The sequence below is a fragment of the Trichoplax adhaerens genome, genomic scaffold (assembly GCF_000150275.1).
Source record: "Trichoplax adhaerens TRIADscaffold_8 genomic scaffold, whole genome shotgun sequence".
In the NCBI taxonomy this organism is placed as follows: domain Eukaryota; kingdom Metazoa; phylum Placozoa; class Uniplacotomia; order Trichoplacea; family Trichoplacidae; genus Trichoplax; species Trichoplax adhaerens.
Genome location: NW_002060950.1, coordinates 2,470,930 through 2,498,478, shown reverse-complemented (window position 1 = coordinate 2,498,478; position 27,549 = coordinate 2,470,930). Strand labels below are relative to the sequence as shown.

The following is a 27,549-nucleotide window of genomic DNA, read 5'->3' as shown; positions in this document are numbered from 1 at the left end:
TGAGCCTTACCGATCGTTATTTTCAACAGATCATAGCAAAACAGACTACGTATCAATTTCAGCTTTTTTTAATTTCCTTCACGGCCAATACATTGAAAGACAACAGACTACAATTTCAACTTTTTCAGTATTAGGGACTAGAATCTTGAGTGGAAAAGTTTCTGTAATTCTGATAATAGCAAAGGAAATTGGTATTATAACATTATTTGATGTTCTTAAAATGCGTGTCTGGCCAAGCATTTAATGAGCAAAATTATGAACCATATTCAGTCTCTATGACTAACAATCGTTCATTTAATTCCAGTAACCTGTAATTGATTCTTTCAATTTCTTCCTTACACTATCGGCATTGGTTTTGGCAATATTGCCAAAAAAGTGCACATAACCACACATACTACGCCCATTTTTACTGGATCTTGCCATTTGCCAAGCTAGCTACCGGCAGAAACAGTCCTAGACTTATTTACTATCTTATGGGTCCCAGTATCGTATATAATATTATTTCGACCATTGGATGATCATTTCATAATAAGCGTAGAGTCTATTAGTTGAATGTCTACCTTATTTGAAGATAGTTTGTATTCTCTCCTCGTGCTCATTTTTGACATCACTTTTTATCTGCTATGCTAATGAAGATTATTAGCATCTGAAAGCGTTTCTATTGGCAAGCCGTAGTTGTATGATAAAGATTTTATTATACGAAACAGTCTGGAAGTTAATTGATTCACTCGTAATTAGTCTGTCTAGTCTATCCATTACTTTAAATTAGACACTAAGCAACTAACAACTGTATTTAGTCTAGTTTAGAGGTTATTATCTTTATTATTTAATAGTTTTCCCATCGTGTATAATTAAAGTTAAATGTTTTATCATGTACCTATCTTCAGTGGAGACCATCACTATAGAGGCGACTTCATCATAGCTCTTCGCATTTATACATAAGTGAATTTAGTGACTGGCGTTTTATAGTTTTAGAAGGCAACCTATTTTACTCTATTTGTTCGTTGGCCTTAAGCTAAAGGTCTTTCTTGTTATTTCTACCTATCTTAAGTTTGTTAATTCTAGTCTTATTTCTTATTTTTCGATTGTAGCTGTATCGGCAAACTGTGAATTTTCCGCTACTTAGAAGATGAATCCTAATACGAGTAGATCAGACTATTATCAAGGAAGGCAATCAAATGGTTATAACGGTGGATTGTCCAATTACCAGGTTAGTGAGGCGTTTTTCAGCTGGATTTTCTACTTGTTTTACAGGCGCAAAATAATCTCATAATCTAGCCTGTTTTCCATGATAATAAGAACATCATGATGCCTGTAACGATTTTATTACTTTATTCAATTCTGCTAAGATATATAAAAATCTTCATAATGCTAGTAATAAGTGCAGCTATAGAACTTTTCTGTTACTAAAATACAGGAAGGAAAGCAGTAGAACTATTTGGTAGTCTCATACAATAAGATAGGATTATCAGAGCTTTGGGTTATGTCAGTCTTTAAGTTAGATATATTCTCAATCTCTAGTTACTCTCTTGTCTAGCTGTATAATTCTATCTGAGATATCTTTTCGTTATACAACACCGGTAACAAATTAAAATGATAACAGATAACGTACGCGTATAAGAGATTATTTTAGTGATTGTTAATAATAATAATGAACCTAATAGAGTATTTCCTCATTAATACCTGCATATTATCTGTTAATAGTTGAAACAGTAGAATAGACAAACCTGCATATTGTTCATATCCTATTTTTAGTAGTAGACTAACATCCTTTACCGTATCATCGTTTTTTAAAATAAATGTTAAACGCTTCGATTTCACCTTACGAGTATCATGCTGTATAAAAAATAATATTGCTCGAATACTGTAGGTACGATTAATAAAAAAGTCTTTATTCGCATAATAAATAATCGCTCATTTCATAGAATTTACTCTATCTATGACTGAATTTTGCATATAATTGTTGCCTATTTCTTAAAGTGTAAAGTTATCATTTTCTTGTGTAATTAGTCCTACCCAGTGCAAGGAGGAGGAACACAGAATAATTATGGCAAATATAATCGTAAGTGAATTATCTTTATGTAGCAGGTGTAAAACATCTTAATTTACTATTGAACTCACTGTATTGACTTCAGTCTATTGCTTGCTTATTGTTACTACGAGCATGAATTAGCTCTCATTAGAAATGAAGCATTTACGTTAAAAGTTTGAGTATAAAATCATTACTTACAGCTCATCTTGTCATAAAGTGAAAAAATGTTAAACTAATATATAAAATTCATATGGAAGTACTATCGCTCACTTCCCCTTCATTTCAAGCTAGATCGTCCAATTACAGTATATAGCAAAGATAGTATCGTTACTTATACTGTAGTATTTACATAGAAGGAACTGCTACCTTAGTAAAAGCTATGCTAATTAAAACATTGCTCCATATTTCTGTTTGGGGAGAATTATTCCTATCAATGCGATTTTAAGCATCAGATTCCAGTTTAATAAAAGCCATCTGAAGTGATCTCATACTCTTATTATATTTTATTACTTTTGTAAATATTAGTTTAAGTTTTTTGGCATAATGTTTAAAGTTCTCCTTTCGCTTAATATCTCGGTCGTTATTGACTTTCGAGTTATCTTAGAATATGCCACATACATATCGCAATGAAATCTTTTCATTGAAAGATCATAATCATATATCATAAAGGTCACGCTGACATTATTATCGTTTAATTTCATATTATTCCACTTTATTTCATTAATAAATTCGCCTAATTACGAGAAGAAAGCTACTGTATGATGCTATCTTACATATTATTGATGTCTTACCTAACTATATATTCTTGTCTAAAATTAACTTATTAAAACTAATTTTATCTAGATAATACAGTCTGACCAAATAAACTTTTTTGGTTATTTATATTAAAGTAAATGGAAAATAGGAATATGCAATACAATATAATGCTCTTTCAAAAGAAGTTATTCACAATAACATCTATAACTTTCAGGAGAATTCATAGTAATAATTATTATTAAATTCAGGTCTGATTTACTCTAAGATTAATTAAATGTTTACCATTAAACGGTTATCATGGCAAATGTCGATGATCATTAAACTGATAAACCAGAATAAACGAAGTTTAGGTAACAGTTGCTATTTTATGAAGCACTAAATTAGGCTATAAATGTTATAGATTGGGACAACTTATAGCTACGATCACCATTTTTAGAAATTGAGAGTATAGTCATAGCAGCCACAAAGTCATAATAGTAGTTATTGTCTGCTTGCAAATAATAATTTTGTTGGTAACTGAAAGGAAAATTATTTTGTACTTGAGTAAAAGAACGGCTTTCTATTACTATCATATCTATTCTTGTCCAGACCACCTATAGTTTTGCTAGAGTATCCTGCTGACTAAAGATATAATGCATTATTTATCCAGATATTAATGATTTTATCGTTACGTCAAGACTTTATCATCAATCCTGTATAAATAAATCCACACGATCTATTAGAATAGGAAGTAATTGTTATAAAAGTAACGTACTAATTTGAGGTACTTTTATAACACTTTATTAGATAGAATGAAACAACTATAAAAGTAAACTATCAGATAAGAGTTATTTATCTGTTTGCTTATAAAGTAAGAGTTAAAGTCCAGACTAGTTTCGCTTAATTTGAAATAATTTCGGGAACGTAGGTTGACTTTTTTATGTATCAACTATAAAATCCGAATAATTTAATTTTTTAACTAATTTACTTTCATGTGACTTCCAAATTATCTTCAGTATTTATAGTTGACTGTATATTTTTTTGAGCTATATTTGAAAAGCAGCTGTTTTATGGCGTGTATTTGTGAGTAACACATAAATATTTCTATCCAAATTTGAAACTTTTAGCCGAAACAAATTCTCGACTAATTCATTCGCAAGAGTAGATTTCTTTGTCATTTATCCTAAATCAGATACCTTTATATAACCTATAGATTAAATTTTTCGTAAATAGATATGGAAGGTTAGCATTTTCCTGTAATAGACAATCCACATTAGATAGTTATTATTTCAATAGTATTTTAAAACAACTGCTGATTAAATTTTAACTTAGTCATGGAATGTTGAATCATCTAGGTACTAATCCCAAAGTGTATTGTCCTCCATGTTTTCATTATAGTAGAATTTTAAATAAGGAAAAACAAACAAGTTTTTCATTATTTATTTAAAATAAGTTTTTCATTATTTATTTAAAATAAGTTATCTCACGTCCGTACGTGCTTGTCCCTAGAGTATTTGCACTAGTACTAATTTGTGCGTAATATAAATGACTCATTAATTTATTACCTGCATTCATCTGGATAGGTGTAATAATTTATCTGTAGCGGTTACTACGTTTAGTTTAAGAAGCTAGTTTACTGATTTACGAAGCTAAAATTATCGCGAGATAGTCTTAGCTATAAGTAACTCAAGAAAATGGAGGCTACTTTATGGTTTGTAATCGTATATTTGTCATTATGATTATTTTATATTAAATATAGTGTAGGACCATATTTCTTTAAAGATGACAATTTATTTGCACTAGATCGCATAATTTACCTACGCTTTAGTGAAAATAGCTGATAAAATAATAATATTACTTATAGAACTAAACCAAAAATTGAAATCAGCGATATTATTTTATTCATGCGATAAAGAATATGTTTTGTCTCGAATTAAGCTATACCAATTGATTTTTAACCTTTTCCCTAACTACTCTTATATTGTATCTGTCTAATGAGAATTTTTCCTGGGTCGGATGAAGACAGTAAAATAGGCTCCTTACAACCTGCATAATAGTTGTCGGATAAGATGAAATGCGATAAGATGTACACAAATGATAATAACGATATTTAAATATTGATTCATGTCTATTTGTTTTCTATTTAAACTTCCAACTTATTACTTGCTTATGACAGTAACTTCTTGGTACGCTACTGGCTTCTTGTGCTAATTCAATATCAAGCTACCTTGAGTTACGTGTGTAACGACATTACTTTAATCACTCGGTCCTGTTTATCTATTATGAAATTATGAAATGTAAATATCTGAGTCATCATGCACAGTATAGCTTCAACAGTGATAAATTATTTAATTCATTAAAGGTTCTAATTGACTGGCGGGAGGTGTTGAACTGTGAAATTTGATTAACAGATAGCCTCACAGCCACGATTTGGCCATTCTGAACATGATTCTTTGTCGATACACTTTCAAATAATCATGAATGATGATAATAACATTGGAGTATACTATAAGACTAAAAAATTTCTAAATAGCAGCAATAGCATATTTAATTGCTATTCTTATACTACAGATTTTATTAGAATGTTTTCTACAACTCAGAATATAATTCTTATAATTATCGGTGATGAATATCTGAACTAGAATCCATTTGATGGTAGTCCTATGCATTTAGCCTACTGAAGAATATTTTTGCTCAAAAATCCCAAAAATACGATTTAATTTACTTTTCATTCTGTTGAAAACCCTTGTTACCAATGGACATTAAGTATCCCTTAACTTACTTCTCTACAAGAATATTTTCGCCTTAAAAACTTTACCTCTTAATATTACCAGATATACGTGTATATATTGAAATGGCGATGAATTTGTTAGTGCTTTTACCATCGTTGTGTTGTCTTATTGCCCTAAGTAATCAAATTCTTCAGGAAATTCTTCTACCTGTAGAAAGATTGTTTAAATTAAGTTTCATTAAATTTACATTACTAACAAGTAAATTATTCCCATCATTCCTTCGTGGCTATTTATTATTGATCATTTTTCTAGTTCATAACCAACTCATTTCGTCTTTTCTATACACCGCAGATAATGACATTGCGGAATCATTCGTATATTAGCACCCAGTCTTCTTTTTACTTATAGTTTATCGTTTATACTCGTACTTTAGCCGGGAAAATTATTTTTTAGCAATACTTATACCTGTAAAGTAAAGCATGAATCGATACTTGATAATCGGGTTGAATAATATACTCTTTATGAACACTTTATCTCAATTTTAGCTTGAACTTTTTAATCTTCATTTTCTAAAATTTCTCATAATTTGATATATTAATCATGTTTAATGAAATAAAAGTATCATTAGTAATAATGTATAAATATTTGCATTATATTTGCCTGTAGTTTAATACCAAGTATTCATAAATCTAATTCATTGACTCTTCTCGGCACTCTTCTAGCCTCATCACAATCGTACGACAATCTAAATCAAATGAAAGCAGGCTATCAAAGCACTAGTAACATTGCTGACGAATCTTACGGAGGCAATCAATATCCCAATCAACAGCAAAAGCAGCCACAGCAAGCAAATCAGCGACCCTATTCTTATGGCAGCGATGATTATAATGCTAACAGAAAGCAAGCACCTTATAGCTCTCAGCAAGGCTACGAATCTAACTACAATCAACGAAATGTAAGCCCCAATGCAGCTATGAGCCAGAATAGATCATCACAGTCTAATTATGACAATGCTCACTCTAATATGCAAGAACGCGATTACTCAAATCAGCGTCGTCCATATTCTGGGAACTACCAGGATAGTTATACTAATCAGCAGCAATCAAGCAACCAGTACAATCAAAGTAATCAACGACCAAATAGATCAAGTAGACCTTCTATTCTTGATGAAAGTAAAGGAAAACCTCCTAATTTTACTGGCGGTGAACAAAACTGGCAACAGCCTCAACCATCTACAAATTCCTATCCGCAACCAAATCGCAATACGGAGAGAAATAATTATTCAAATGGTAATGGATATGATTCCAACTCCTATCAGAATCAAAATTATAGTAATCAAGGTTATGGCGGGTCTCAAAATAAAGCCTATTATGATTACAAAAATCCCAGTTCTACTGCTGATCAATCCCAGCAAGGTTATACAGCCCAGTATAGCTATGATTCAAACGCTAACCAAGGCTACAGCAGCTATGATCAATATGATAATAACAATCAGCAATATAATCAGGATTATAACGATTCTAATGGCGGGAATCAATGGGATTCTTATGGCAATCAACAGCAACAGCAACAGCCACAGCAAAAGCAGACTGATAATTACGTAAATTCCGTATTAGGCCACAATTTGAAAAATCTACAAGTATATCCATTACCGGCTGATGATCCAGGTGAAACTGTAGGAAGAAGTCAGGTAGATTCAAATTATCAACAGCCATCCACAACTGCAGGTATACGTAGAAGTCCTCGTGCTGGTGTTGATAATAAAAAATCTTGGAATGGTGGCAATAGTCGCTCCAATTTAGCTCTCAATATTGAGGAATCTGAGACTTCAGATATTTCAAATGAATCACCACAACATCAGCCTAGTTATGGCGGAGGTAGAAATAAACAGCCACCAACGCAAGGTGAGGGAAGACCATCGCAAGATCGAACTATTCGAGTATCGAAAGGCGCTACTGTCTCTGTTGGTGGAAACCGAGGTAGAGATATGAATTCAGGGCCATCGAGAACTAGCGATGAAAGACCGGCTAATTCTGGTATGCCACCGAATCGAAGATCTGCAGCAAATTATCAAGCTACTACATCAACTAATCAGCAAGATAATCCATCAAACATGGAAGATTATGGTAAACTAATTTGATAATCAATGTGGACGATATATTTATGCCAACAACATGATGATATTGCTTTGAATAAATTTATTCTTGTGTCCAAATTTAAATTTAATCAGGATAAAGAGCTTCTTTCATTATTGCAACTATCATAATTCACCTGAAATTTTTCAATCTTAGATAACTCTGTAAGGCCAAAACCTTCAGCAAGAGTAAGCATGAAGCTTCGTCGACCGCAACAATTTTATAATCAAGATAATGAAAGTGGTTCAAACTATGATCGAGGTAAATTAGATATCAAATAATTTTTTAATAGAACGTGTTTCTATACTCTCTGTTAGGTATTAGTACCATAAAATCGTAGCAAATGCTTGAAATTAGTATTATTTATGTATGTTGATGAAGTGGCGGATAGAAAATTAACGTATGAGGAAAAACGATAGCTAATCGAATAAATTTAATTTTTGTTACAAAATGTGATTAGATAATCAAGACTATGGACGCAATGATCGAGAACGTCGTAACAATGCAGCAAGTCAATCTCGAGGTGGAAGGATTAGTGTAGCTGCTAGCAGTCGCCGTAATAATGCACCTGATGATCGCTACAATGAAGAAATGGACAATGATAATTATAACCAATCTTCCAATCAAGCAGATTATAATCGACGCCCATCACCAAATCGTGGAGCGCGAGTTACAACTGGACCTAGTAATAATGTTCCAAGGCGTCCTCGCAATGGCGGTGATAATAGTGATGCACCGATTCCACGTCCACGTACCCAGTCAGCTAAGGGTAAAGGATCGATACGTATGAGATAAGACTTTGAGTTTCAGCAATACAATTTCAACAAAGAATTGGAAAGAAATTAATCTCTCTTTACTCAGTCTTTACACGCTAAAATAAATGAAATAACATAAGGTTAAATTATATATGTAGAAAGTCGTCTGATAGTTGCTCGTATAATTGTTTTCCTATTGCATATTTTACATCTATAAGGTCAATTATGTTCTTCTGTTATTTAGAATTTAAGACATAATAATAATTATTTCTTAGCTATTTCTACGTATTGAATATGAAGGAGAAAGTCAATATAGGCCTTTGCAATGATATTGCATGCTATGTGGCTATTAGTGATAAAAAAATGCTAATTATAACTACTTCATGAAAGTACAGTATTTAAGCATTACAAGTAACAAATATTGACAGTTAGACGGATTTATAATTGATAACAATCATTAGCTAGTAATGAATATCTATTCATAAACTAACAATATGATGCAAACGTCAAGTTAAATTTTCCTAAAGCGTCTAAGTCGATATATTTCAGCAACACTGTTTGCTCCTTCAATGGATATTGTTGAGGTAAAACAATGACCCTCTTATTTTTTGTGCTTCTTATGTTGCAGTATTGACAATATCTTTCAATAGATTGGTTAGTTGTAAGGCTATAAGTGTAATAACTAACGTACAGATATACCAATACATGCAATAATCTTGCGTTGAGATTCCATCTACCTAACTGTCTGATGCTTGTTATATTATATCGGGATTATTTTAAAATGTATTTTAATTGTGAACATTTAATCTTAAGTAACACTAAAACTAACGTGGTTATTCATTGCCAAATACAATTTTAATCACTATTAGATATTGCATAAATGTGTTAGTTATTTTGTTTTATATACAAAAAATCTAAAATAATCTGTAACAGTATGCATAGAGTATAACAAATGCTGATCAGCATCGGTATATTTTGGGAGTATTAATAATCATAGTCCAATTGCTTGAGAATAATCAACTTATTTGATAGTTAAAGATCAACCACGACATTATCGTATCTCCATTTTTTTATTGAGTTGATAAATTAGGAAATATTTAGCATTATATGAATGTTATAGTATAATACAACCAACTATTATTTTTAACACTTTTCTTTATCTTTTAGCATCATTTGTAGAGTATAATGGACAATAATTGTAAATAAAATTAAATTCTATTCTATTTACTGTTTTAACTTAAATAACAAAATAATTTGTCTTTACTTTATAATACACTTAAACTGTAATTTATAGGCTATCACAAGATGTGAAGACCTCCTTTTAAGTAAGGTGCTTATGCAGTTATTATATCTAGCTTAAACCGCGCTCGAAGCTTGGGCTATTGCATAAAAAAATAGCATTAGCAATTTTAACTGTAGCAATTTTGTTCTCTTACGCTCCGATTACCCGTACTCACTAGAGATAGACGTCCTTTAGTAAATTACCGCATAAGAAATACCTACTGTACTTATCAATCTATATATATGTTAACATATATATATCTTATCGAAGGCTTATTAAGTTGGTGATCAAATATTTAATGCGTGATAACAATTATCGATGAATGCAATGATTGGCTACCGAAATCATCGTAATATTAATTTGTTACTCGAAGGAAAGGATTATATACAAATATTTCAATCATTTCATAGCTGTAAATTCGCTCTATTATAGTTTCTCAGACTGCTTGAGCGCTATGCTTTAGTTACAAATGTTGGTTGAGTGTCGATTTAGCATTACTTGAAAATTTCTTTACATTAGTTCAAATATCGGCCCTAATCGATAATGCTTCATCATAACTTATAAATTCTTTGCTCTGGATTAGTTTTGAACTTGGCATTGAGAACACACAGTAAAACAAATAGATCTTGAATAAGTCAACTATCCAATATCTCGTTTAAATTCTTCTTGAAAGTTTTTTGATAACTGAATTTGAATTGTGTAAATCATCTTGTTATCTAACTTAAAGATTCTGTCAAATTATTGTTATAAAATGTTAACGTTAAGTATTATATAATTATTAGCTATCATTGGCATGATATACCCAAATTCTACTCTGCTAAATTATAGGTTCGATAGCCTACTGCATGATCAATTCTAGCATATCCGATATTTCAAGTCTGGCTGATATACCATAATTCTATGTAGTATGAGCATATACTCGAATAATTGACTCTAAGCGAAGCCTTAGAAACTAAAATTTAATTTCCACACAAGTGATATTCGGTGCTGCATCAAATAGCCTCAATAACATTAATAAGCTGCATACCCGTGTAAGGAGAAATTCTAGTACTGTTGTATAGATTAAACCGCTTTGTTTCTATATCTGAGATGGTCATCGATAGTATTTTATCAAATTAATAGAATTTAAGTTTATATAAAATAGTTTCAAAAGAAGAATGTACTAGATTAATCAAATCGTTGACTCTTTGACATGTCTCTTACATCACTTGACTAAAAGATAAAAGAAAATCATTATATGCGTAAACATAAAATTAAACGGCAATAACAGAATCGCCTGCTATTACTTATTTTTAGCGTTATAATTGCTTAATTTTATAAGGAAATTAACAATTATTCAGAAATAGGACAAACATGTTTGAATTTAGATTTTAAACAAATAAGATTATGATGGAGAGCGATTTTCTTCTATCATTTCCTTCATTTTACCCCTTGACTATTTTACGCTTGATCTAGAAATCATTAATTTTGATTAATTTAGAGATGAAAGCCCACCATGTCACAAAATTTAAAATTAATATTTATTTCCATCAGTATTTGCTCTCAGTAAGTATATAGGAAGATAAATAATTATCTTAATATTAAATTTTAGCACCAATTGCGTTAAATTAATCAATTGAGCCGATGTTAAAGTGAGAAACTTAAATACATTCACAGATCTCTTTTTTGTTCAATATTTCTAGAAGATAACGGTTTATCGCTGATGTAAATGCCCTGCAGAATAATATTGCTAATGAACAAGTACATTTATATAATCAAGGAATTTAGGGCATAATTAGAAACAACACGGTCGCATAGCATGCTACAATTACTACCAATGCTATCAAAGTGGATCAAATTTCATCAATTTAAATCTTTCTTTAGGTCTATTTGAATTAGTTTATACAAAACAGTTTTAAAACTAATGCAGTATCTAGCACCATCGCTTCAATGTCTTGAAATTAGCTAGGTAAACATAAACTGTATCATATTGTAGGGTTTTTTACAGATTATATTGTTTCAATTACAAAAAATGACCGTAGTACAGTTTTAGCTCCACCTTAAAACTAGTTAAGAAGTAATAAAATGACTCATTTGTGGAAGTTGTGATAATTAGCTCTATTTCCTGGCTTATGCATACATGACGGACGTTCTATAGTTTATAATCAATTTATTATTTAAATCCAGCCATAGTCTAAAAGCAAGATAATTAAGACACCTTTTAATTATCGTCATCAAAGGAATTGATATCTCTTTTTTGAAATAATCCGTTTTCCATGTCAATGTTATTTCGTTGCCATGATGAACAGTGTATTGCCATGAGGATTGCAATTATTTATTAAAAACAAGAAAGACCATTGGCCTTTCAAAAAAAGCCATCAATAATGATAGATAACCCGTGCCAAAATATTTATAAAGCCAAACAATTGTATCTGATATACAGTATTTTACAAATAAGAAAAGATATGCCCATTATAGATCTTCTAACTAAATTTGATATAGATTACAAAAGCTTTACTCTACAAGATCTGTCTTTCATGCCCGTCTGATCCGGCAAACCACAATGAATGTTGAGTTTTATATCTAGATACAGCCCTACTTTTAATATTGCAATTCATGCCTTCCCAATCTGTAATTTCTGCTAGAAAGAAAGCTTCTTGACAGATTTAATTATAGCTAAGATACTTTTAACTGAAGTAGCATTTAATAATCATAATTAATTAATTAAAAAACTGTGATAATTATTGATCTGAATATCAGCTTTACTTTATCAGATGCAAACGGTGGCATATACATGATGCACATACTCGTAGATCGTTTGTTTCCTCAGGGTCTTCTTTTCAACATTGATTTACTATAATGTCTGTGATCATTGCCTTTAAAACTTCATTTCAATAATTCTAATAGCTTATTTGAAATTATATGGAATCATGTCCATGGCTATGCTTTTAGACATGGAACAATGATTTATAGAACAATGATTCTTCTCTCCACCCACTATCACCCCCTACCCTGGTATCAAATTCGTAGTTAATTCGTTCGCTGCTAAGTATGATCGTTAAACGTCAATATAGCAACTACTAAGCAGAATTTAAAGCCTACATTCTTATTTCTAACAGATTATAGATATTTTACTTATTTAGCAAATAGAATTATGGATTGTAATATTTATTTTTTCCTATTTATGGCGAATCTTAAATTTGAGGCTAAATTTTAAGAGTGTATCATTGAAACTGAATTGAACACGATGCATTTTGAAAAGAAATCAGCCTTAACCTTCGACGGCTAGGAAGTAATAAATTAATATTTGCTTTTGTCATAGCTTTATGATAAATGAATCAGGATTGAATAGATGAGAATGGTGCTTGTGGGAGGACAATATAATTATTTCCTATTGTTTCAGTTTTAATTCAAATTATAATTAAGATAACTATGCAAATGATTCAAGTATCTATCAAGATTACTATTATCGTTTCATTTCGTCGACATTGGTTGCGATCATTAGCGTAGTGGCTAGACGATAATCCTTGTGGTATTGCCTTCATTTTGTTGGTTAAGCAACATCGACTATCTTGAATAGAGTGATCGAAACATTTAATGATTTGGTTATTAATCCTAATCCTCAGGTAATAAATCCAATTAAATTAACTTTCCATGATCAAATTTCCTAGGTTAACTAATTTTATTACATTATTGAGATTTATAACAACACAATATAGAAGATCGATTAAAATGTCGTTCAAAAGTCTTTCTTTTCTGAAGTTAAATCGGTTAAATCATCGTCGTTTTATTTCGTTACAGACATTAACTAGGCCGAAGAAATACGGTAGCCATATCATCATAATTATCTTACAATCACAGTCTTCGAGGTTACGAAGAGCATAGAAACGAGAAGTTTTATTATTTCAATACTGGATCGAAAACGAATCAAAATGGCAACTTACGTACACAGACATCACAGTTATGGAGAAGATAATGATTATACTAATACCGTAAGAATTTAGCAAAAGAACAAAACTCTTCGTATTACTATTACTGTTGATGTTATTGATCTATGTTACTTGAAATAATTATTGAGAAAAGCTTTTCATAATTCGCTTCTAATTATTAAGCCTTTTCAGTAGTGTTTAAACACCAATATAGAATGATTAATTTCATGCAATCAATTCGATAGCCGATGCTGAAAAAATTAAAAGATCTCAACTCTGATAATAGAAAGAATTCATTAAAGAGTTAATACATGAATATTTTTTCATACTTTAAAATTGCATTTTGGCTCGGTCCAAGTCTCTACTCTCCTGTCGATCATAGCATACTTATTAGAAATAACACTTTTTGTGGTATCATTAAAGCTGAAATAAGTTATACTTAAAGTAGTGACATTATCTGAAAATTTCCACGACTTGAATGGATGATGTCTAAGTAGAAAATCAGTCTTTATACTTAACGAGTTGATTTAAATATTTAACATAAATTTACCAATTAAATCATCATAATACCGCAATGCAACTCTTCCATTTCGGTTAAATTAAAAATAAACTTGACCAATATTATGTACGCCACAGATACAATAGTTTCGCTAAATATAGATTTGATCCCTCCAGCCTTTATTTTTAGCTGATTCTAGAAGGTAGCTTACGATGGCCCCCTTACGATCTAAACGTGTCTAGCAGATGTTTAACTATTATTTTGCATCCATCTTAATTACTCTCAACTTATGTGCTTAACTAATTATAATCTCTTGTCAATAGTATGCTAATACTAATACAGAATTTGGTTGAATTATTTTACTATTAGATAAGCTGATCTAATATGCTTTATCACAAATTATAGGATGAGAACAGCCATGAAAATAGCAGGAAGTGTAAGTTCCGTCATTAGTCGTTATACGCGTATACCTAATAATTTCTTTTAACATCCAATAGTTCTTGCATTATTATAAGGAATACTATTCTAGCTATTTTTTTCTATTATTTACATACTTCATCTAAGTCGTAATAGTAGGTACTGTAACGATTTATAGTTATATTGGGAATGAAATAATCAATTTATCGTAACTGACATTGACATATTTTCTTGTTATCATTCTTTTTGTAACAATGCCAGTAAAGAAACATCTGGCTTGTCATTTATAAGAAATTGAATTCAATAATACAAACCTAATCATGCATGAATAACGCATGACTTTAAATCTTGTAACATCATCTGTATCATGATAATTAGAACTAGATGGTCGATACATGAGTTGCTTTCTCTCTGTATATTTGTAATATAGCTAGCTGCTGACTAGAATAAGATCGTCAATATTGACGGAATATAATGAAAGATCGTGTTCTACACACACTAAGTTATTACAAGTATCGTAACAGGATCTGTAGGAAAAATATCGAGTTTACTATTATCAAAACTGTCCAAAAATTTCGAAAGTCTATAATGTCGTTTACCTTTACACCTTACATTAACAATGCTCTAATTTATCAAGGCATTAGATTTACTTGGTAACACTTTTAGCTAATAATCGTAGTTTAATAGGTTTAGACTTTGATGGACAAAGAAAGCCATACTCTACTATCTATGTTAATTCAAGATTTATTATTATGATTTTATAGTTGAAAACACAGAATATATTTTATATTACTTTTATACCGAAAGATCAGTATGACAGATTGTTTATCCTTTGTTTACGTACAATGCCTAAAATCTGATCGGATGTTTTTAAGATATAATATTTAAATGCTTTTTATAAGCATGAGTGTACTTTGATTACAGAAAATAAGCCTAAGTCTAATTTCGACCATTACCGTTTAAACATAATGCCGGGCGTTATTTACTTATACTACCGTTATGAATATTATCCGAAATTTCAAAGTACTTGTAGACTACCATCATAAAATTAATAACAAGATACGTAGGTTCCACATCTACCTTCATTTAATCAATTTGACCGATATAAGCTTTATTGCTATCATGACAGTAATCATGGTTATCTATAATCAACAAATTTTACTGAAATATTATACTGATAATATCAATTATAGATGCTGAATAAAACAGCTTTAATTACTTACTCTATCGGAGAAGGTTGAGCTAATTTAATAGTTATAAATAATTGATATATAAGTTTTGCACTTTGGTTTTACGATACTGTATAACTGTATCGAGAATGGAATCATTGTAATATTATAATTCCGACAATATGGATCTTTATTGTTAAGCACAGTGCTATACCTAGATAGCGATAATAGTTTATCTAGTAATTGCAATTTATAAACCATTAATGGCTGAGAAACATTAGGAATCTTTGGAAGATACAGTAAATTGGGGAAATATATGATTTTCAAAGTTTAGCCGCGGTACGGTGCATGTCTTAATAAAAATCCTAATATCGTAGATTGGTCGAACCGACAATAGATTGAAGAAGCTATCAAAATTCTTTTCATTAGCTCAAATTAAAATGTGCTGTAATACTGATCGTAGAAAATGATATTGTATCGTCTATCTAGTATACAACTAGATAAATCTTTCAAGCAATCCGAAATGTAATTGACCGTATAGCTAACTATTTGCAGTAGTTTAATTATGATGGCAACTAAGAAAGATAGTAATTAGCAATAAAATAATCATTCTGTAGTTGTAGTAATGTTGTCCAGCTTCTTAATAACATCGATTGCGTTGTATCTTCTATCTTATTAGCCGTCTCTAAGTTTAGTTCCTTCAAAGCTAAAAGCAGAATGGCAAAGCCAAAGTTTCGAGCACACTCTGGTGGTGATCAACCTTCTAGAAGAGGATCTCAATCAGTTCCTAGTTCTCCACCGAACGAGCTTGAAGATGGCGCTGTTTTCGTTGAGGCTAACCCTAAATCTCGATTTGAATCTCGATCAGCACCAAATTCACCGGAATCGCAGCGCAAAATAGTAGGCTCTGTAAATACGAATGCAACAATTAATAAATATACCGAGGCCAATAGGGCTATAAAGCACAAGAAATTAGTGCGAGCGAGCTCATTAAGCGATTTATACTCGAAGGGAGATTTTGATCCTTTAGCTTCGAATCTAACTCGTATTAGAAAGCTGTCAATAGGTAGCGTTGAAGTTTTAAGGAGTGGATTATCCACTGATACCGTAGCTGAACGTGAGCGAAAATTTGTTGCTAAATATGGCAGCGCTCAACAAGTTACAGAGAAAGTGGATAGACATCAATCCACGAAAATTGTTTTGCAAAAACGTAACTCCAATACTTCTAATCAATACAGTAATGCAAAGCAGGCTGTTAAAGAGGATCAGTATCAAAATACAAAACTAATTACGAGAAGCTCAAATTCTCAAAGTCAACATCAACGCGTTACTACTACCAAATTGAAACGTGAGATTGTTACAGAATCCACAACTCAGTGGACCACGACATCGAAAATGAATGCCTCGCCTACTGATAATCGTTCTATAGCTAAACATCGCAGTCGTCCAGTTGTCTTGGAAAGGAAGCGTTCACTAGGGAGTATTGAGGTTTCAAGGCAAAAAATGTTGGCTTTGCAAAAAGAAGGAAATAAGAAACCCCCTGTAAAACAAAGGTTATACCGTTCTAATTCACTAGGTGCTATTCAAGTAGCACTTCAAAATTCAGGTAAGCTCAAATTTGCATTATTTACACTCTTTTCTATTAAGGAAACATTCTAATCATACTGTGTATTCGTATATTTCTAATTTAAAATCTGAAATATTTAATGACGAGATAAAATATAGACTTTAATTTAATTACACAATACTTGTTGATAAGGCGGTTTCGCAGCGTAAGGCATTCCTAATTTTGTTTTCGTATTTATGTACATACTTTAATATCATTCATCATAGTAATGCTGTATAAAGGGTAAGATAAATGTCTTTAAGATTAATTTATACTTTCAATTGATGTAGTCGATTTATGTATAGTTCGATATTTCTTAAGATTTAAATTACATACATCCTTTTTATTAATGGTATAAATATCTGTTATTAACATACAGTATTTAATTAAGCGGTGGCAGAAATATCCTTTTAATGAAGCGTTTACTACCTTCTCTTGCTTTAGTATTTTAAACGCAGATTTTGTAGCCTTGCTGATTCAAATAATTTCATGCATATTCTTGTTACCTTTTATTGTAGCTCGTGAGGGACTTAAAAATAATGATAATGTGACGACGACAATTACGATAGCTCCCAGAAAGAAATCGACAACGTCATCCAGTAATCAAGCTACTAGCATTGCTAGTAAGACAGAGAGAGAAAAGAAGACTACATATCATCAGAATAGTTATAGTGAATCTTCTACTATTAGAGCTGAAAATAAGACGGAGAATATGAGTCAGCCCAGAATTAACACACGAAATAATAAATCAACTGTTTCTAGTACTTCAGTCAATGTCGACAGTTCTACTACCACTAGCCGAAAAACAACAACTACATCACAGATGATTATCAGCGAGCATACAACAGCTAATAAAGGTGTTACAACGACTGTAAAATTAAATGGCAAAATTGTTTCAACCAAGACTTCGAATGATCCAGGTGTTTATACTAGCAGTAAGGTAGTAATGAATAATGTTACTTCAACAAAGCAAGGAATCACTTCAAATACATCTGTGAAAGCTAGAAGTACGAAGCTATCGCAAGGGAATCGGAAATAGTGAGCAGTGGCAATGCAATAAACTCTTTTTAGCTGTTTATAAATGCTGAAGATACATCAACGTACTGTCATCACAACAATCTAAGCTTGGAACACTATTTATTATTATCTCAGCCAGTTTTTTATGGTGTGAGCGTACAATAAATAGTGTAGTTAGCAATTTGCATTGCTGAGGCTATGCAAGAAGTTTAGATTTAAAGTTATTGGTTATTGCGTATTGTTACGATAACTTTTAAAAGCTATAAATAGGAGCATATGATAATTTAGAATTGCTATCATGACCTTTATTTCCATTTTAGCAAGCAGAATTTTATGGAAACACCTATTGTAATAACCATTGATTCATTTTTTTGAATGTCCAGACGTCTATTCTCTGTAAATCAAGGTCAATATTATTATTTTTGAGACATGTTTAATATAAACTTAGCTAATGGTTATTGACTATCTATCATACAGTAATTTTATTTCGAGTATAATTGATATCCTATCCTAACTGACATTTTTAAATCAGTATAAATGCAAATTTCTGCCTCAATTTCCTTACAACTTGACTCGAACTAAACATGGTATATTACAGATGAAATTCAACCCTAATTTTCAGTACTTTCTCTTCATCAGAACTACTGTATGTTCATACTAAAGTAAGATGATTCATTCAAACTGTATTCTTTGCTAAAGTCAATATCTTCCTATCGCTGGTTCATAATATGATTGATGTGTATAAATATAATGTATCTTTTTGACAGTTTCATTATTTATACGTAAACGAGATCGCGTTCTCCGTTGACAATTTTGTAACTTGATGATGGATATCTATTTTGCTATAACAATCTTACGTCAAGGTAGTTTAGCACGATGTACGCACGTCTCGTAATTTAAGAAGCTTGCAGGATTAATGAAATAAATAAAATGGAATTCATCTGTGATGCTGCCTATTTTATTTATTCTTTAAAAGTCAATGCTTGAGAATGGCAACTTGCTGCCAACAAGTAACATCAATAAATTACTGCCGTTTAGAGAATGATGAATAATGTTGTTGTTGCCATTGGGTAGTCCAAAAAATACAAAAAAATAAAAAAAGGAGAAGTCACTGTTATTGTTATGCATTTGTGTCACGATTCTGTCTTGGTCGGACCTGTAACTTTGAATGGAGGAACTTTGATCCACTCCTCCTAGTAAGGTTACTGAAAGTCTGTTTTATTAAGGATTTACTGCATTTAAATAGTATAGCCGTAATGACATATTATACCCTGATCTTATGCTAACCCATTAGGTGCAGTACAATAGGTTAGTGTATTCTTCCATACAGAACACTGGCAAGGTCTAGCAAGTGGCATAGTGTTGTGATTTCAGTTTAATGATACTGTCATGATTATGAATTACATGTAGCAATCCTAGCTATAATAAAAGTTGGAATACGATGCATGTTTGCACAGAATATCCACACCTTCAAGTCGATGAATAGCTTGACTACGTGCATCTTTTTGGTAATTTACTGTTTGCTTGCTAAAGCTGAAGAATCTAGCATTGATGTTACAGTTTAGTATACCAATGTGCATTGTACAATGTAGAGAGTACAGTACAGTAAGAAGGTCGACCATATCTTACTCTATCCTACTACCGTCAGTAAGTTACAATCAAGTTAGATCAACTGCGTTCAAGATCCAAATTGTGCTTTATTCCCCCTATCTTGAAAGGCTGGTCAAAGCGAATTAAAATACGCTTTTAATCAGGTGTACTCTCTTCCACCATAGCCCTTTCCGTGTCCGTCTTTCGTTTAGGACTAGGAATCAAGAGAATTTTCTATCTTCATTCTCGAGCATGCATAATACTGTACTGTACAGTACTATACACTGTACACTGTATTCACTACAGTCATACGGGACTGCGGAGTTCCAGCAATCAAGAAAATTGGATGAGTAGTGTAGTACTGTATACTGTATACTGTACAGTGTTCAGTCCATTCAGTCAGGGACTTGTCAGAAAAGGAAATTCTCTCTTTGCTTATTGTCTCTTTAGAAGCTGCCGATTCATACAGGGTCTCTACTGATTCAGTCCAGTTGACTTGAGTAAAAAGAAAGGAAGAAAAGAGTGTTATGATGAAAGCATCCATACAGTAGTGGACGGACCGATAGACTCATTCTACAGTGTAGACCCAGTTCCATTCTGGGCTGAGTGGACCTTTTGATGGGGCTGTCTTGTACTGAGTTTGGCCATAGACTCACAGAAAAGCTTTTCTTGCAGTAGTTCGGCCATGGTTATACGTGGGTTCTTTTGACCATGTGTACTGTACTATACTGTAGATAGGCACCAAAAAAAGAAACAATTTTTGTTTTGACAGTAAATTCCCTGAAATTATAACCATACTGCAGCTTGCCGCTCCGGCGCCATGATACTGTACGTACAGTACAGTACGCACTGTAATTTCCAAGTATGACCCAGCAGTACAGTACAGTACACTACTGAACCACGGTCAACTAACTTGGTTTTAACGAGTGCGTGACTTGACTGCTGTTGTATTGGATTGTAGTGTCTCTATTTCTCTCTCTGTATATAACATATATACACAGTAGTATGAATGATCTAGGCATAGAACCAACTGAATGATGAATCCGTCAATCAGGAGGGCGAAAAATCAAGACGCCTTGGATTGGCAACAGAAAACTTCATATCGATGCAGTATAATGTCTAATGGAATACGACTACTACTACTACTACTACTACTAATAATAATAATAAATAATAATAATAATAATTATTTTTTCTCTCCAGCATTGACGCGCTTGTCTCAGTTGTCTGTGCGCAGTCTGCCTAATTAGCAAAAGAAAGAAAAAGCGGTTGACTACAGTAGTGGATTGTACTGTGGTGTCTACAGTACAAAGTACAGTAATTCCGCGTTAGCGGGGCCAGGGAAAAGTGGAGAGTGTACAGTACAGTCCAGGGTATCCTGACACTGTAGCGCGGTGGTAGTACTGTACGTTGAGTACTGTATGAGTCAAGGCTAGACTGCAAGCACAAGCATTATCGCATGCATAGTACAGTGGATTTAGTGTCAGTGTTTCACTTTACCCAAGTAAGCTGATTATAAGCCTGTGCGTCGAGTTTTCTCCACATTAACGTCAATTTAGTTGAAATAATGTACCGTGAGTTTTTTCCACCGTCATAATTCAAACATTTCCTAATCGTCCTTCTTTCATTGGAGTAGAAAGCGGAGATATGCAGTGGTCATTTGCACAAGTTAAAGGCACTATTGACGATGAAGTGACCGAAGGTAAATGGTGTTGTGCTCTCCATGCTGTAAATTGCTCAATTTAATCGCAATACAGGGGTCGCGTTTTTTTGCTTTCAGTAATTGGTGCGCCAACACCAAGTAGGCAAAACTGGCTGTCATGGCTAGCGCTTGTGTACAGATAGTATTCTCTCTCTCTCTCTTGTGTACAGCAGATTAGATTGACTTTCTTCTACAACACACAACAATGGACAGTCTCCAATTTTTTACAGTACTCTACACTACCCACTTTTCGACCCAATCTGCCTCAAGCTTTGACTAGTACCACTCTATTACAGTTGAGTAGAAGAGAGACAGAGTGAGGGGCCCATTTTGCACAAGTTTGGCAAAGCTTGATACCATGCACAAATGATAGCCAATTTCAGCCCTAAAATTGCCTTGCATTCTACCATGGGACTTCAACTACTTTAATTGCATTACTATCAATATCAGGAAATTCTTTTTTCCAAATTTTATTATCTCTTTGAGCTGTTAAGATAGTTCACAGACCATCGAGAAATGCAGTTTGTCTTTTCTCCATCTCCAGTCATTGACAGCGTTAGGAAAGTTTTTGTTCAAATCGATCAAAGTCGACTGTATGTCTGTTATTGTCTTGTCACAATGTCACTCACTTTGCCATCCAGAAAAGAGAAAATATCTTCAACATATGTCCTTCAATGATGACAGTTGAATATTTTCCACGTCCATTTTTATCAATCGATCGTCGATGACCTCCATTCTTTTTTATTGCCGCTTTGACCAAGCTGCCTCTTCAACTTGGACATACTACACCTCTACTGTATAAACTCTCTTCCTATACGATACAGTACACGTAACATACTGTACACCAGTAGCTACTGTACTCTGCGTATACAGCCGACCACATCATGCCCTTCCCCTACTCTACTATACTATACGGACGGCAGAATGGAGCTCTACCTTGCCTCTTCTCCAGCGCATTAGACACAACGCTTCTTACAGTATCAAAATCAATGCTAAAATATTGCATCAAGACTGGACAAAGTCGTTGATGAACTTGTCTACCTAAATCCAATTCTATATTATCCAATTTTTCGCTTCTAATACTAATGATCAACTTGTTTTTCAATAGCCGATATTATTTCTACGGTGGAATTTAATCAAACTGGTGAATTATTAGCAACCGGAGATAAAGGTGGCCGCGTGGTCATATTCCAGCGCGAAGCCACGGTATGGATTCCTACTAATGACCAAGTGTTTGATTTTGTTCAATTGTGCGCAGAGTATTTTAACTAAATGGCCAATTTTTGACTTTCTAATGGATTACTTTCTTCCAACTGGCTGTGTATTAAAAAGTCATGAAAGTGTCGATAAATATTGTTTATTATACAGTATTCTTGATTCAAAACAAGCTTTCAAATTACAACAGCATCAATAATATGTAGATACTCGTATAGAAATACAACAAATCTAATTAAAAATACATCTCTAATATCAATGTAAACCTTCAACTACACTTAAAATGACATGGAAGACGTATTCATTGATACTAGTCTAAAAGCGATCGTAGTTGTTGCCACTTCCATTTCCTTGTTGGTCTACAAGGGAGATGCAGATAGGACTGATATTACCTCTTTGACACATAGACTGTATGTAATGGATTTCTTCAAGATAGATGGCTCTCGATCGCTTACTGTACTATACTTATTAATGTTGATTCTTCAACGGACTATAGATGATTTTATTTTATTACGCCATCTGTAATCTTTGTTCTATCTACCGTATGTATTGGCATAGAACCTTAATGCTACAACTTAAACGCAATTGAAGTCCAATGGAAGTACTGTACAATGTAATAGATAAACTGCCAGTAGTTCCATTATATTACAATTTCATGAACGATCAAGATAGAGATGGAAAGTATTATTAAAATCCTTCGCTTCCTCCATCTTCTCCACATTCTGAGAGATCTGCTACATTAATAGTTGAATGCTTTCTAAGCGATTTATTTAGCTGTATGTTGCCTGGTTTGTTTTTACTTTCATTGTATAATGCAGTCGATTGAGTCTTGAAAGCCTGCCATGGACGTGGGCACTATCTATCTTATAAACATGTCAAGACAAAAAGCCACTATTTCACTAAGCTACCGCAAACATATTACTTCCCAGAACCTTTAATTTTTTCCATTCAAAAAAATTATATATACATTACTATAATATAGAGCACGCCAGATGGACTTTTTGATGATTTCTTGATAGCATTTAGACAATTTTCTTATTAATTACCTTAGCAGTTTATTCTTCATTCAATCGCATGCTATGAAAAGCTGCAATTGTATAAAATCAAGCTTCCTTATACGGTAAATAAATGCTTGATTAAACGTTCTTTTAAATATTCTTTTTTTTCAATATCGTCCACCTTAGTCGAAGAAACCGCCATATAGAGCAGAATATAATGTATACAGTACATTTCAAAGCCATGAGCCTGAATTTGACTATTTGAAGAGCTTAGAAATTGAAGAAAAAATTAACAAGATCCGTTGGCTTAAAAGGCCCAATTCCGCCCATTTTTTATTATCTACTAACGGTTTGTAACATCATTGTTGAATCGAAAACTTGTTTATTTTATCCATGTTCTCTTCTAGTCTTCTGTACTTACCTTTATCGCCGCGTAAAATTAATTGTGTCCATTAGTAGGGTTCAAAAGGGAATTTCTTTCTTACTTTTACCTGATGTTTCCCCCAGATGAACTAATCTCGACTGAGCGTTTTGTTTATAGCAGTTCAAACTGTCAAAATAATTTTTTGATAGCTATTGTTCACTAGTTGAATAGTGCTTTATACAATATTTTTCAATAATTTAGTTTCTATTTGGCAAGTGTCTGCATGATCCTGTAATGCTTTAATTCTGTATCTTTTAATATTCAATCTGAAATTGTGTGATTAGATTAATGCTATTTATTGATTGTGCGTTTGCACGTCGTGGCTACTGAATTGCAGTATTGAAATCGCTCAATGATTGAGAAATATTTAAGTGAATTGTCACGGTCATCATTTATCTTGCAGTAGATATCATAGTAATTAGTGACCATCGCTAGTTAAGTCTTTAACACATCATTTTTTTTCCCCCACTAAATGATACGCAAAGTCTTATTGCATATTTTGTATGTGTAATAACAGTATATAATAATTAATCTGTAATACAGTACCTTTTACAGGGCCGTCTTGTACTTTCACTATAGTTTTAGCTTATGAAAGTTGACTATTGATTTGTAGATTTTAAGCCCTACATAGACGTAGCTTAAGGTTATTACTAATTTTACGAGATACGATAAGCAGTATTTCGATTATATCTAATAAATTGATTATCTTGTATTGGTATCACTTAGCGTTTAACGTAGCGCCTATCGGAAGTAGATTTAAGTAGGGTACTCTAACTTTGCGTTTTGTGTAACCTACGGTATTCTGTAAATTGAAACATTAAATTGGATCCGTTTTGGCTAATATAATGTAGTTAACGATATCGTTGGGATAATTTTCTCCTAGAAGTTAAAATCTTTACAATGCTAATTCATGGGTACAATTTAAGCGATCTTGAGCGCAAAATTCCTAGTTATAGATTGATAGTTACGAATATATATATGGAAAGAATTTTATAGTATCCATTGATCATATTTCGATACTTTGCCGATTCAAGAGTTACTAGGATTCCGTCACGTCATACAGTATAGCCATTAACTATTATGGCCACTTCTTCTTTGTTAACCGTAGATAAAACCATAAAATTATGGAAAGTTGCTGAGCGTCAATTTCGGGCCGATGGATTAAATTGTTACGACGAAAGTGGCCTCCCGAGGGATCCAAGAAATATTACTAAGCTTCATGTCCCAGTGTTAAGGCCTATGGAATTAACAGTGGAAGCAAGTCTAAAGCGTGTTTTCGCTAATGCTCACACTTATCATATTAATTCAATTTCGTGCAATAGCGACGACGAAACGTACTTATCCGCCGACGACTTAAGGATAAATTATTGGAATTTAAGTAGAACCGATCAAAGTTTCAGTATCCTTGAATAAAGATGTTATGAATGCAGTTATTTTATACAATTTTGCAATGATTATTAATTGTGGTAATTGAATGTATTCTATCAATCCAGTTCTTGTTTATAATTTCTTTAACGGTTACTTCTAAGATGTTGTTGACATTAAGCCAGCCAATATGGAAGAACTTGTAGAAGTTATAACCTGTGCAGAATTTCATCCCCGCAATTGTAACGTTTTCATTCATAGTAGCAGCAAAGGAACTCTTAAGTTGTGCGATATGAGGGCTGCAGCATTATGTGATAAACATGCTAAGTGTAAGTGCTATTCTTATTTGATGCTTTCATGTCATATTGTACTATTTTTAATTCTTATGATGAATTTGCAACTGGTTCATTTTTGTACATAGTATTCGAAGAGCCAGAAGATGTCAATAATAGATCTTTCTTTTCGGAAATAATTGCGTCTATATCAGATGTAAAGTTTAGTCATAATGGTCGTTATATGATATCACGCGATTACCTAACGGTGAAAGTTTGGGACCTACATATGGATTCAAAGCCAGTAGAAACTTATTATGTTCATGAGTATTTGCGGAATAGGTTGTGCTCACTGTACGAGAACGATTGTATTTTTGACAAATTTGAATGTTGTTGGAGTGGTGATGATAGGTTAGTTATTGTTGATTAAGTTGGTCAGATTGTTAGCGTAAGGATGTGTTTCGTTGTTTAACTATGGAATATATAGAAGCAATTGATTTTTTATTTATTGGATACTCTTTTGCAGTGGTATTATGACTGGTTCGTATAACAACTTTTTCCGATTATTTGACCGCAATTCACTTCGGGATAACTGCTTTGAAGCATCTCGTGAGGTAACATTAAAAGGAAAGAGTATTTTAAAGCCAAAGCATGTGTCGTCGTCAAACAGACGGAAGAAAGACGAAATTGGAGTTGAGAGTTTGGACTTTAATAAGAAAATTCTTCACGCGGCGTGGCATCCCTCCGAAAATATATTAGCTGTTGCAGCTACAAATAATCTGTATTTGTTTCAAGAAAAACGATGACACTAAATCTGATTAATGTTGCTTTATGGCACAATATATATTAGTGATATTTAGTACGCAACTTAGATTGTGGATAATATTGCATGCGTATGAAGTAATGAAAAAATCTATATGGTGGGACGTAGGAGAAATTTGTTTAAATATATTCTTGACATATATGCTAACGCTGAAGCGTAGCAAAAGAAAAGTGTTTAAAATATTTGCCCGTTGTACCTATAAAGAATGTGGTGGCTGTAATAATTGCATCCTTATGCTATAGTAGCTATCCGTACTTCACACCAAATTTCTTATGTATCGTATATAGTGCAGTCTTTGCGTGAGAAAACATTATCAAGCAGTATCGTCTTGAAAGCTTGGATATCAAAGGTGCACCAAAGCTCAACTAAATTTATTGCCACTTTGGATGGTTTAATGAAATTGTTAAGTGCCCCCTCCCCCCGACATAAGGATTGATATTATATTTCTTTTTAAGTTTCGTACAATCAGTTGTATTATCATTTGCTGTACAGTAACCGATTTACATTCAAAAATTTTTGCGTTAAAAGATGTTATTAAATGCATTGGTATTGGAATGCTGTAATGAAAATCTGGCTATGTGACTATAGAATCGTAATACAACACAAGCCATAATGATGCTATCTATGCCCACTTCACAGATTGTATCATTGCTAAATTATGTGTACTGTAATTTTGTTTGCAACCTCATTCGCCTTTCTTTTGTTAGCCATGATAGAAGAAAAACTATGTGTAAGAAGCTGAATTTGTTTCTACGGTGCTATAGTAGAGTGGCTTTGTGAGAGACTTAGCTAGTGATCTATTAAAATTTTTATTTACAAATGTTCAATTTCATTTGTTATACTATGTAATTTACTGTCAAGTTTTTACCTTCA

The 27,549-nt window shown here is 32.6% G+C and overlaps 3 protein-coding genes across 3 annotated transcripts; all 3 read left to right on the top strand.

The window, feature by feature from the left end:
- Positions 1-6,253: 6,253 nt before the first annotated feature.
- On the top strand, positions 6,254-8,429 carry TRIADDRAFT_58711 (uncharacterized protein; the record flags this gene model as incomplete). The annotated part of the gene is made up of 3 exons (XM_002114793.1): positions 6,254-7,625; positions 7,791-7,895; positions 8,095-8,429. The coding sequence occupies 3 exons, from the start codon at positions 6,254-6,256 to the stop codon at positions 8,427-8,429; spliced, it is 1,812 nt and encodes a 603-aa protein (XP_002114829.1).
- Positions 8,430-16,381: 7,952 nt separating this feature from the next.
- Positions 16,382-18,309, top strand: TRIADDRAFT_58710 (uncharacterized protein; the record flags this gene model as incomplete). Its single annotated transcript, XM_002114792.1, has 2 exons — positions 16,382-17,270; positions 17,789-18,309. 2 exons carry the CDS (start codon positions 16,382-16,384, stop codon positions 18,307-18,309), a joined length of 1,410 nt encoding a protein of 469 aa, XP_002114828.1.
- A 3,215-nt stretch (positions 18,310-21,524) lies between these two features.
- Positions 21,525-26,659, top strand: TRIADDRAFT_50614 (uncharacterized protein; the record flags this gene model as incomplete). The annotated part of the gene is made up of 7 exons (XM_002114791.1): positions 21,525-21,579; positions 22,688-22,785; positions 23,979-24,141; positions 25,325-25,615; positions 25,746-25,910; positions 26,003-26,264; positions 26,380-26,659. 7 exons carry the CDS (start codon positions 21,525-21,527, stop codon positions 26,657-26,659), a joined length of 1,314 nt encoding a protein of 437 aa, XP_002114827.1.
- Positions 26,660-27,549: the final 890 nt, after the last annotated feature.